This window comes from Propithecus coquereli, unplaced genomic scaffold (assembly GCF_000956105.1).
Source record: "Propithecus coquereli isolate 6110/MARCELLA unplaced genomic scaffold, Pcoq_1.0 Scaffold836, whole genome shotgun sequence".
NCBI classification, from domain to species: domain Eukaryota; kingdom Metazoa; phylum Chordata; class Mammalia; order Primates; family Indriidae; genus Propithecus; species Propithecus coquereli.
In genome coordinates, this window is record NW_012154574.1 from 146,675 (window position 1) to 159,337 (window position 12,663).

Genomic DNA, 12,663 nt, shown 5'->3' on the forward strand with positions numbered 1-12,663 from the left:
GCTGCACCTCACACTGGACACCTGCAAACACAGACACATCCTGGTCAGAAACTGCCACACACACCCCTGTTTCTCTCACTCACATCCACTCACACCCAATATTTCTAGTTCTCCATGAATTACCTTGTAACAGAGCAACAAGGAAAACCCAGCTCAACCCAGACTCCATGGTGAGTCTCTGTGTTCAGTCCTGATCACCAAATGGGGACACCTGGGAATGCCAGGGCTGGGGCTCCTCTCCCAGAGCTGCAGGGTGAGGGCTGGACTGGTTTACATGAGCAGAGGGAGGGCCCTATTTGCATGTCCCCTGCTATATAGCAAGCTCTGGGTGGGGACACCTGAAGGAGGGAAGGGCCGAGAGAAGAGTTGAGAGTCCTGGGGAACTTCATACGTCACGATATTTTACGGATCAAACCATCCAAATGGAAGCATCGAGGAGTTGTGCAATGCACCCAAGAGGAGGCCCGTATCTGCTGAGAGGTATCTTCAGCATCTGGGCCTGTGCTTCTCACCACTGCACCCCACTGCTTCTCTGAACCGACTTCAGGACCGATGTGGAAATGCCTCCTGGGGTCTGCAGTATCCCCTTTCAGTAATGAGAACATGATGGGATTTTGCTGCATTCTAGTGTTACAGATTCAGGGTTGCATCAACCTTTGGGCCTCAAGTCCTCACTATCTCCCCACAATGTTGTGCATCACCTGTGATGTGCACCTCACTCACCTGAGGGGATTCAGCTTTGCAAAAATTGTCTAATGCAACTGCTGCTTCCTCTGTGTGGGCCCAGGGCGCAAGAGCGGGGCCAAGCAGGAATCCACTGAAGTTCGTCCTTACATTTCCCTCTTGCCAGTCAGGACCACACAGGCCCAGGTTCAGTCTATGGGGCTGCCACATGCTTGGGACAGTAGCCAGCCCTAAGCTCTGTGGAAGTCACAATGTGAGTGTGAGTGGTCAGGCTCCACCGTGCACTGCTGCAGGTGGCCCTGTGGTCATACTCGACATTGATTACTGTCCCCTCCCACCTCCACTGTGGATTCTTCTCACTCACGCCCAGCACTTTGCAGTGAGGGTTGCTGTGTGTTTGTTGTTCCCTGATGGAGTGACTCAGGCCTGAGCACTGCAGAGCCATTGTCCTTGGTCTCATGGCCAACCTCAGTCATGTGGTTTTTCAATTGTCCTCCCCAGTGGTGAATGCAATGGAGAAACCCACAGACACTGCCTAGGCCTAAGGGACTGCCCCTGCCTCCATGGATACACCCAAGCTCAGCCTCAAAGCAGAGTTAATGCGTATCAGTGGGAAAGAAAGTGCCTTTCGTTGCTGACTGGTCCACAGTCATGAGGATCCCAACTGAGGGGCATCAGACCAGGTCTCAGATTCAGGGGTGGTCACTGTGCCCCCAGTTGGTGTGATCCTCCCTGGGAACCAGGACTTCTAACCAATCACCGCCTAACATTGTGGCAGTAAGAAGAAAGATTTCACAAGTTGTCACTATGACATGTTGATAGGAATTAATCTCACCTCTACCCCTGATTACAGACCCAGATGCCACAGCACTCTGTAGTGCCAGCACGTGCTGCATTCTTTGTGACCAAGGAATCCCTGCAAGGGACCTTGGTCTAGGTTAATCAAGACCCACATGTTAATTTTTGTTGTTGCTGTGATTACCGTTGAGGTCTTAATAAACTCTTGGCATAAGCTTATATGTGGAGGAGCTTTTCCAAAATTTCCTTCTATAAATCTTCTGCTCACCATTCACAAAACTTCATTCATGGAAGATAACAGACTTAAACCACACCGTAATTTATCTCCCACAGCCAGTACGATGGAGGATGTCACACAGGACTGTTCTCCAGTCCCCTGTGAGAGGGCCTGGTGCAGTGACTGGATGGAAGCCTGTGTGGGAGGTGGGCCCTGCCTGTGTGCACCACTGAGAGTGTCCATGATTATGCCCCTGCTCAGACTTGGCCACCTGTGGAACATTTCTTGTTTAATATCAAGTGGTGACGTGACATTTGGGAGCGTGTTACCAGGTAATAAAGTTCACCATCATTGTTCTTTCTTCCTGCAGGCAGCACCTGTCACTAGCATGTGGCTGATTTATGAGTGTGTTGTCTGGCCTTGGCGAGAAGACCTGTGCATTGTTTCTCGGCATTGTTAGAGTGCTCTCCCTGTGGAATGCCACTGACAGTCACGTGCATGGAATTAGCCAGTGGACAACAGTCATCCTGTGTAGCCAGTGACTCCAGCACTGCCCAGATGGTCCATGAATTAAGTGGCCACAGTTGCAGGACTGGATGACTCACATCTCCCAACTTCACGCACTTTCACCCACCAAGGCATGCTGAGGCCCTCCCTCTGCCTAATCTGAAGTCTGTGAGCAACATGGACTAGCGGTGACCTCAGCAGGGCTCCTTAACTGAGTCAAGGATCATGTGATGGCAAATTCACTGAGATCTTTGACTCTGGGAGGTACAGCAACTCACCTTGACTGGATCCAGCACATGTGTGTGTCTTTCCAAACCCAGGGCCTCACTCAGGACCACTAGCCATGTTATTACCATTCATGCAATTCAATTAATGGTGTCAGCCTGACATTTCCTGGGGCCAAGGGCTCCACCTCACAGTAAAAGACACTCATCCTGGAGTTCACTGGCAGGTGCTGGCCTGACTAAGAGGTTCACCTGCGTCAGTAATTTGGTATTGCAGGTATGTGGCCATCACATCCAGTGCACTGGGGCTTCCTGCATGAATGTGCACAGTTCCCTGTACTGTGGGGAAGGGATGCAATCTAGCAGGATGCAGATGTTACCTGAATCTGTGGACTTTTCATGGGAATGAACAGGAGCAGGAGTAGGAATAACACCAGCCCCTCACTTTACCTGGCATCACTCCCAGTGGCCCATCTCAGGAACACATGGTGCTGCCCAACACATATAAGCTTCTCATGCAATAGGTTAGCAGGGCAGGAAAGAGTCACCGTCTTTGCAAGGGCAGTGACTATAGGACTAGGTGTGGCTATGTTTACATAATGAGTAAGGGAGGAATATATTTAAATTCCAGTAATTCCACTGGAACTCCCAGGTCTTGACAATATGTACACAGATGCAACTTAAATGCATAATTGACTCAATGATAATTAAACACATTAGGATATGACCTCAGCCGTTGTAATATGCGAGTATGTGTTGGAATCCCCACCGCACTCAGTGCAGTGACCGTGCGCCAGGCTATCAGAGACAAAACCACAATGGCCCCTACTTCTGTCTGTCACCATCTCATTCTCAAATGATCAGAAGATGCAATCATCTGTCATTTCCAAACAGATTCCGAATCTTATTTCAAAATAGATGTCACTTCTGCACGTGTACGTGAGCTTTTCCTCACCTGGCCCACATCATCTTCATAGCACATCAAGCCACTATCGCGAGATTCTGGGGAAGCAGAGAAATGACATCACCCCATGGCATTTGCTCCCACACACAAATGCCACCCTCCCGTAGCCCAGAGACGCTGGGATGTGTGTGCAGTGGGGGAGAGTCCTTGGGTGGACGCTCTCATCTTCCCCACGTAGGTGAGCATCATGGTCTGAGGATGAAATATGCACCTGGAGAAAGAGACCAGCAGTTGCAGGTCTTGTAAGGTGGATTTAGTGTAAACACTGATACTGGTGTCCTCCCCCTATTACTATGACCATCTGATCTGAAGAAACAGAACTGAAACATTCACACCATCCTCTCTGTCACTGAACATTGCAGATGCCCAGAAGCCGTGAGAGAGCAGCTGGAGCTGCTGGAGAGGTCTGTATGTTTCCAAGCAGGGACCAGTTTGCATGTGATCTGCATGTAGACATGGATGGAAAGACTTGAGGAATATAAAATGTGTGGCCTGCGAGTGTTTCCTCCCATCTGTAGGTTTTCTGTTTGCTCTCTTGACAGTGTCCTTGGCTGTGCAGAAGCTTCTTAATTTGATCAGGTCCCATTTACTTATTTTTGTTGTTGCTGTGATTGCCTTTGGGGTCTGGGGGATGGACACGCTAGTAGCTCTGACTTGGGCGGGGCAAATGCAATATATGTAACCTAAAGAATTGTACCCCTGTAATATTCGGAAATAAAAAAATATGTGTAAAAAATTAAATAAAAAATAAAGAAAATTATACGATTTGCATAACAGGAAATAAACATGGGTGGGTTTTTTGTACTGTTACATGTAAAGATTTCATTTCATTTTAATTGACAAACAATGTATACGTTTAATCTCATTACACGTGTTTTCATGTACGTATACCTTGGATATTGATCAAGTTAAGAAAACCAGCATATTCCTGATCCAAAATATTTATCACTGTTATCATTTCTTTTTTTTATTTCACAATATTGTGGGGGCACAAACATTTTGGTTACATATAATGGCTTTGCCAAGCCCAAGGCAGGGCTACAGGAGTGTCCCTCCCCCACACAGCTCACTCCTGATCCATCCTAATAGTTGAGTGGAAGAAGTCAGAGTGTCTTAGCTGATGTCTGCCCGCTGACATCTTAAGGCCCATCCTTCATTTTCCCTGTTTGCCCCACTCATGGGAATTCTAGGAAGGAATCACAGGTGCTTTCTCTCAAGTCAGCTGTCGGAGGCCGAGACCCCAGCAGACCCCTCCTGGGAGTGACAGTCCCCTCCCTGCCCATCAGGGAACTGTTGTGAAAACCTGAGCCAGTCTCCCCTCCTGCCCTACAAAGCCACTTGGGACTCTCTTGAGCAGCCTGCCCTGCTCTGCAGACACCTCAGTAATGGAGGGAGTAACCCTTCCCGTGTTCATCTAGTGTGTGAGTGTATGTGTGTGTGTGTGGGTGCATGTGTGCGTGCGTGTAACACCATCAGAGTCAATTTCTACATTAAATGTTGGTGGGGTCCCTCTGTCCTTGAATTGTGTCAGACAGAATCGATGTTGTGAGCCTGGTGCTGGGACACTGTCCACCACGGAGTCTTCCTTTTGTTGCTTAGGATACTGGCTCCCTCCTCTTCTGATGTCCTGCAGACACTTTATCGTGCTTGCTGGATAGAAGGAACGTTCACTTCCGTGTGCTGTGCTGCATTGTGTTGTCCAAGACAAAATCTGTTATCGATTTTCAGACTTATTCAGAAATGCTGATAATTTATGTACATTTGGGGAGAGGACAAAGTGACCGGAGAGCCACTCTCTGCCTTTTGTGCAGGTGAGAATATTTTCTCCCATGACCGCAAACATATCTAACTCAGAGACTGCAGAGGGAAGCACAGAATCGTGAATTCAGAGAAGTTCCCCAGAGGAAACCGTTTTATGGAGAGGAAGCCACGACCCTGAGCGGAAACCAGCCCTTACCCTCCACCTGCACCTGCCCTGGGCTGACTCTGCTCCTTGTGCACCGCCTGCCCCCTGGTGGCCCCGTGCGCCCCCGCAGGAGGTTTGTATCTGGGCTCACACTGATGTCCCCGCACTGTGTCTCTCGCACAGTAGTACACGGCTGTGTCCTCGGCTCTCAGACTGTTCATTTGCAGAGACAGCGTGTTCTTGCTGTTGTCTCTGGAGATGGTGAACCGGCCCTTCACGGCGTCTGCGTAGCTTGTGCTACCACCAGCACTATTAATGTATGAGATCCACTCCAGCCCCTTCCCTGGAGTCTGGCGGACCCAGTTCATCCCGTAGCTACTGAAGGTGAATCCGGAGGCTGCACAGGAGAGTTTCAGGGACCCCCCAGGCTGGACCAAGCCTCCCCCAGACTCCACCAGCTGCACCTCACACTGGACACCTGCAAACACAGACACATCCTGGTCAGAAACTGCCACACACACCCCTGTTTCTCTCACTCACATCCACTCACACACCCAATGTCTCTAGTTCTCCATGAATTACCTTGTAACAGAGCAACAAGGAAAACCCAGCTGAGCCCAGACTCCATGGTGAGTCTCTGTGTTCAGTCCTGATCACCGAATGGGGACACCTGGTAATGCCGGGCCTGGAGCTCCTCTCCCAGAGCTGCAGGGTGAGGGCTGGGCTGGTTTTCATGAGCAGAGGGAGGGCCCTATTTGCGTGTCCCCTGCTATATAGCAAGCTCTGGGGAGGGAAACCTCAGGGAGGGCAAGACCAGAGAAAAACTGCATAACTGTACTGTGATAAATATTTAATTCCTGTTCACCTATCTATTTACAGACACACATAAACCCTGTGCTGTATCTGTGAAGTTTGCATGTATTTTGCAGATGTAAATGCAACCCTAGACTCATCTAGAAGTTGTGTGATATGTCCAGAAACACATATCTGGGAATAATTCGTCTCAGTGTCTGGACCATGAGGCCATCCTTGGAACCCACTGCAGGCCAAAACTGGACATGTCTAGGGTGCTTTCTAGAACCCCAATTCTATAATAAGAACAAAAACCAAATTTCTTGCCTGTTTTTTTTTCTTAAAAATATAAATAAATGTGGCACACAGGATTAATCCAAATAAATGAACCTAATGTTTCACTTATATTATCTATTTGTCCATCCTTCCTTCCCTACCAAATCATCTATTAGTTGTTCCTATTAACTTTAATGAGGCACAGTTGATACCCAGTGGCCTTAACATAGTTAAAGTTTGCGAGTGAAAGATGCTGACAGCACCTCCACCCTGTCTGCGATGTTGAGGAAATCGATTTCCCTTTATGTTTTCACTTGTCCTTCGAAAATTCCTCCTACTTTCCCCTTCCCTCTCCCTCCCTTTACCCAGGCAACTGCTAACGTAGCTCATGGTGCTTTAGATCTGTTTGCACTTTCTAGAATTTATAATAGTGGAATCAGGTAGCAGGTGCTTTTTGCTTATTTTACTCACAGCACATACTGTGGGTGCAGCCACGCTGCAGTGTGCGTGAGACAGTCATTGTGGTTAATGATGGAGTGTTCTCATGGGTCATTTACAAAAAATACTTGTTTATTAATCAACTGGTTAATGTTGGGATTGTTTCCAATTCCTTCCTATTAAGGACAAAGCTTCTCTTCACCTGGGAGCAGTAGACAGCTGAGAAAAAGCTCTCCTTCTCACAGCCATAGCAACGTCATCGTCATGCATAATGCACGACTGCTGAAGCTGTAGAATAGCACATTTTATTTAATATTTCAGATAATGGAAATTATGTGACCAACAGCAAACCTGAAACTGGCAGAGGACCCCAGCTGGGTGCTGAGGGAGACCCGCTGTGCAGTGGGTTTAGACGGGATGTTCCCCACTCGAGATTGCGTCTGTCCTGCCCTGCCCCGCAGGGGAGACTCCCAGGTTCATAGCCCAGCAGCACTGGGGCAGCAGGGGCTGAACTGAACCTCCTGGGAGGGGCAGGAAAAGGTCCCAATAATCCCCCCGACCTCCCCATACACTCTGGTCCAGGTGCCCGCAGGACTCTGATTGGGGCTCCATGTCTCCCCCGCTTCTCTGTGACCCTGTGGAGGAGGTTGTCAGAATCTGAACAGAGTCACATATGGGAAAAAACCCAAACAACCTACAGAATGCATCCTGGAAAGACTGTGAAGTGAGGAGTTCATGCATAAATGCCACAGAACAAGAACTATCACTCTTCTTCACCAACTGACACTTTGCACATGAGCATGATTGGGGCCTAGGCACCACCCAGCTGGGGGTGAGGACAGTTGCTCCAGCCCTCCGACCACCCTCACCTTGTTGAATTGCCAGACCAGCACCCATGGCATTCGGATAAGTTGCTGAAGTCAGTTTGTCTCCTGCATTTCCACATTCCTGCAGACAAGCATGAACGGGGAATATGTGCTTAGGTTTCTGAACGTCGACAGACCATTGCTCCACCCAGCATCTCGTAGTTCTGCTTTATACATTTGTGTCGACCCATCCCTGTCCTCTTCAGCCACCTCTTTCCTTAGTAACCATGTAAATTCGCCCACCTCGCTGGGATGAGTCCCTTCCTTCTCCCCTGCGTCTGTTCCATTCTCCTTTGTATCCACCTCCCGTCCTCAGTATCTCTGAGACCCAAAGGGAACTCTGAGGGGGAAGAGAAACCTATACAGCTTCTAAGGTGTTTCCTGACCTTGCACAGTGGGGGCAACTGGAGCAGAACCAAAAGCGCCTCCCTGTGTCCCAGCCGTCTCCCGTGGCCTGGGCAAGGTGTGTAACACGTGATCACGACCCCAACTCCATAAAGCCACGTCAGGAGGACTTGGGTGTGTGGAATCAGTTCTCCATCTGGGGAGTCTGCTTCGCTCTTCAAAGGAAGTAACTTACCTTACAGGGTCAGCAGTCTGTTACCTCCTGTACCGGGTCACTTATCCCACCAGGAACAACGTGCCGTGTGTCCGGATCACCTGCACCCACCCGTGATTGCCCTATTGTAGGATGTCCATCCACAGCGCACACGATGCCTCCTCAGTCATGTGGGTACAAAGCCAAGGAGACTCTGCCCTGCTCATCACCCCGTAGTCCCTTAGTGACTATTGCTCAGGAACCTGGTGAGGTCAATTAATGGCTTCAATAATGTCACAAAATGGTGCGACTCTTTCATGCACTCCCTGGATTCAGTACTTTAATGTTTCCCTCCCCTGCCCTGCACATTGACAACCTTCTTTGACACCGTGGGCCAGAGCAGTTTTCTCCAGGACAATTGTTCATTTTGATGGCGGATCTAAGCCTTGTAGCCTCGGCTTAGTGTGCACCGTGCGAGGATGGACAGCAGCTGTTTTGCTTTCATTTCAGTTATTATTAGTACATACACAGATTGTATATTTAGATTATTTCTGATTGTCTCTACATTGTCTTCGTATTTGGGAAATAAACTCCTACAGTGTTGATCTAACATTCACACATCCATTGATGGCTTTTACCTCCACGACTTGTTGGAGCTCACATGCTGCCTCACACCAGGTGACTCTGTGAGCATCCAGGCATCAGAGTTTCAATCCCTCCCCGCCCCCGCAAGCTTGTCGTCCTTCGCTTTGCTAAGCGATGCTTTAGCTGTATGTCAACAGGGCAGGGTTCTTCTGGAATGTCCACTTCTGTTGCAGTTATATTGAGTCTTCCAAGACCACCCTCATCGTCTATAACCAATATAAATGCAGGTCTTAGAGTAACATATTATACTCTTGGTCAGTTTATTACAGAAAATGATTTGAATTAAAATCAGCAAAGGCACAGGTGTTAACTCCCTGAGAAAACAGGTGCCAGTGCTCAGGTGTGCTCTCCCAGCTTAGTCTCCAGTCCACCTTGAATTATCCCAGCAGTGATGTGTGATGACAAGTGTGAGGGGTTGTCCTCAGGGATGCTCACCTGGGCCTTGGTGGCCAGCGCTGCTCACTGGGGTCAGTCCTGGGTGTCGCAGCACCTGCACAACTGACCCCCAGTGCTCAGACAGCAGCCCCTGGGGCATGAATGGCATTCACCATGAACACTGTGTGATCAAGTACTACAGTGTATTCATCCCCCCACACACAGAAATATGAAAACAAGATAAATAATGATAACAAAAATAATTATATTAGCGGGTATGGGAGGACACCTTGGGAGGCAATAAATATATTTATGGCCTGATGTTGGTTAGGTGTACACATGCACCCAAACTCATTCAGTTCCAGAAGTTAAATATTGTAGAGTATTTCCATGTAAATCACACCTTAATAATGTTGGTGTAAAAATGCTATTACCAGGAGCAGTAAGCCAAGGGATCAGAACTCATCTCTCAGGAGTGGACTATGGGTGAGTTCCTAGAATGGACTCTTTCAGCGATGCACGTGCTTTGGACGACCCAGGCCTGATGAGTTAACCCTTTCCTGTGCATGAGTTCAAGTAAGATGCCGAAGGACTGTTAGAATGAAAGTCATGACTTGGAATCAAAGAGAGAGTGAAGAGGGATTTAAGGTCAGAACCCATGTGGGCGCCACATGGATTGGAAGTGATGCTGGGGCCTGTGCAGGGACTAGAGGCAAGCCCAAGGGCAGGAGGTCACCAGGGTAGGGGTGCTCTCCAGAAGCCCAAGCAGCAGCTGCCTCATTGCAGGGCGTGGGGCAGTGGCCATGAAGGGTCCATGTGGGGTGCAGTGGAATAGGGGAGTTATAAGGTGGCAGACTCAGGACAGAGGGGAAGAAACAAACTCATTCTCCAAGAGAGCATCTGCAGAACCCAGGTTTGACAAGTCTCCTTCCGGGGCCTCCATCTCTGCATCAAAGAGAAACTAAGTGATTCCCCAGCCTGATGGACATGACTGAATCTGAGAGTGATGAAGGAGAAGAGGGGTGTTCCTGGGAGACAAAGCCCCCTCACCTCACACCTCCCTGCCTGTGCTCCACCCACGGCTGAGAGTCTCATCCCAGTCATGCAGTGGGAGCCACATCAGCTCCCTGGTCCACTGCGGAGACGCACTTGCAAGTTTCCCTGAGTCTGGGAAGAACATGGGGTTAAGAGCAACAGCTCAGTCTAGATCTCATTAGTGTGTTCATGAGCCTTTAAGTCCAAGGAGAGAGATAAATGACATCAGAACTAAAACACTAGAAATATCAACAAATCACTCATTTTTCTTCCTTTTGAAACATGAAAAATGACAAACACTGAGCTCAACTAGCTAGGAGAATAGGAGAAATAACTCAAATCAACATCAGAAAGTAAAGAGAAAACATTACCACTGACACCACCAGAATACAAAAGAAACGAGAGGTGATGGCTCTGACATTGGTCAAGGTCGTCTCAGTGTTCCCAGGTCACAGGTAGAATCCTCGTCTCAGCACCAGGCTGTGCACTGAGAAGGGAAGTTCGTGGTCACGGGGTTCTGGGCAACAATTGGAAATTTCCAGACACTCACATTTTGGTAAGAAGGAAAAATCCAGTTTTGTTCAGTCTCTGAGTTTCCTATAATAATTCAGTAGATTCTGAGGCTAGATTTGTGCAAATATATGGCAACAGTTTACACTCCCCAAACATGCGACCATATAAGAAAGAAAAAGGAATGTCAGGGGAAGAAGGATTGAATTATCGCACGATCATGTATCAGGGAAATATTCAGAATAAAATCCAATTCTCCTAATTCTGAACCCACAATGAGATCTGAGCCACGTCCACTGCAGTCGGGCTGCTGAGCTCCCTGCAGGTGGGAAGTGTCTGACTACATAAAGCTGAGCTGGGGCCTCTGCAGAGCCTGCGGCCTGCAGGGCCGGCTCCTCCTCAGACTGGGCTGAGAGATCTCTGTTGTCTCTCTGGGTGAGGGGAGGGCTTGTCTCTGGAAATTTCCAAACTACTCGAGATCTCTGCACATGGACAGAGACCATTGGATGTGAGAACCAGTCGGTCACACTGCAGATAACAATTCCTCGTGTGAATGAAACACTGAGCCAGGAGACATTTAAGGAAAAATAGACAAATATGGGAATTATAATTCTTTGCAGACTACAAGCTTTTATACATCATCTGAGAGGCTCATGCAAAACCGTATTATCTTTTATGAAAATCTAAGAGCAGTGTGTGCACCCTGAGGATTTATCTTTCTGCCTCCACCCACGGGTGGTCCAGGACCAGGCACCTGCTGCCACTCTCCGCCATCCACCCTCTGGAAAGCACAGAGTTTTAAATATAGACAGGCTCCCAGGAGAATCTGTAAGATGCAGAGGGAGACTTAGACCTTCGGTGGAAAGCTGACCTTAACCTCCACCTGCACCTGCCCTGGGCTTACTCTGCTCCTTGTGTCCTGTCTGCCCCCTGGTGGCCCCGCACGCCCCCGCAGGAGGTTTGTGTCTGGGCTCACACTGAGGTCCCCTCACTGTGTCTCTCGCACAGTAGTACACAGCTGTGTCCTCGGCTCTCAGACTGTTCATTTGCAGATACAGCATGTTCTTCCCGTTGTCTGTGGAGATGGTGAACCGGCCCTTCACGGCGTCTGCGTAGCTTGTGTCGCCATCATCACTATAAATGTACAAGACCCACTCCAGCCCCTTCCCTGGAGCCTGGCGGACCCAGCTCATGTAGTAGTCACTGAAGGTGAATCCGGAGGCTACACAGGAGAGTCTCAGGGACCCCCCAGGCTGGACCAGGCCTCCCCCAGACTCCACCAGCTGCACCTCACACTGGACACCTGCAAACACAGACACATCCTGGTCAGAAACTGCCACACACACACCCCTGTTTCTCTCACTCACATCCACTCACACACCCAATGTCTATAGTTCTCCATGAATTACCTTGTAACAGAACAACAAGGAAAACCCAGCTGAGCCCAGTCTCCATGGTGAGTCTCTGTGTTCAGTCCTGATCACTGAGTGGGGACACCTGGCAATGCCGGGGCTGGGGCTCCTCTCCCAGAGCTGCAGGGTGAGGGCTGGGCTGGTTTTCATCAGCAGAGGGAGGGCCCTATTTGCATGTTCCCTGCTATATAGCAACCTCTAGGGTGGGGACACCTGAGGGTGGGCAGGGAGCGAAGGGACTGTGAAATACAATTAATTCCCATTAGCTTATCCAATTTTCATTGGAACATGAGCCTTCAACTGTAGATGTCCACATTTTCTCAATCTACACATGTGAAAGCAAACCCACGAGTGTGGAAGCTCTGTGTGATGCATCTAGGAGCTCAACATGGTTAGAATGAGCTTGGGTTTCTGGGCCTGTTCTCCTCACCACTGGACCTGACTTCTTCCTGCAGCAATTCCAGGGTGGAGCTTGC

General features: G+C 49.1%; 2 gene segments (V, D, J or C); both read right to left on the reverse strand.

Annotated features, from left to right (window-relative positions):
- Nucleotides 1-5,347: 5,347 nt before the first annotated feature.
- Nucleotides 5,348-5,975, reverse strand: LOC105825944. The segment is given in 2 exon segments: nucleotides 5,348-5,778; nucleotides 5,883-5,975. Coding segments are annotated over 2 exon segments (477 nt in total).
- A 5,672-nt stretch (nucleotides 5,976-11,647) lies between these two features.
- Nucleotides 11,648-12,278, reverse strand: LOC105825945. The segment is given in 2 exon segments: nucleotides 11,648-12,078; nucleotides 12,185-12,278. Coding segments are annotated over 2 exon segments (477 nt in total).
- Nucleotides 12,279-12,663: the final 385 nt, after the last annotated feature.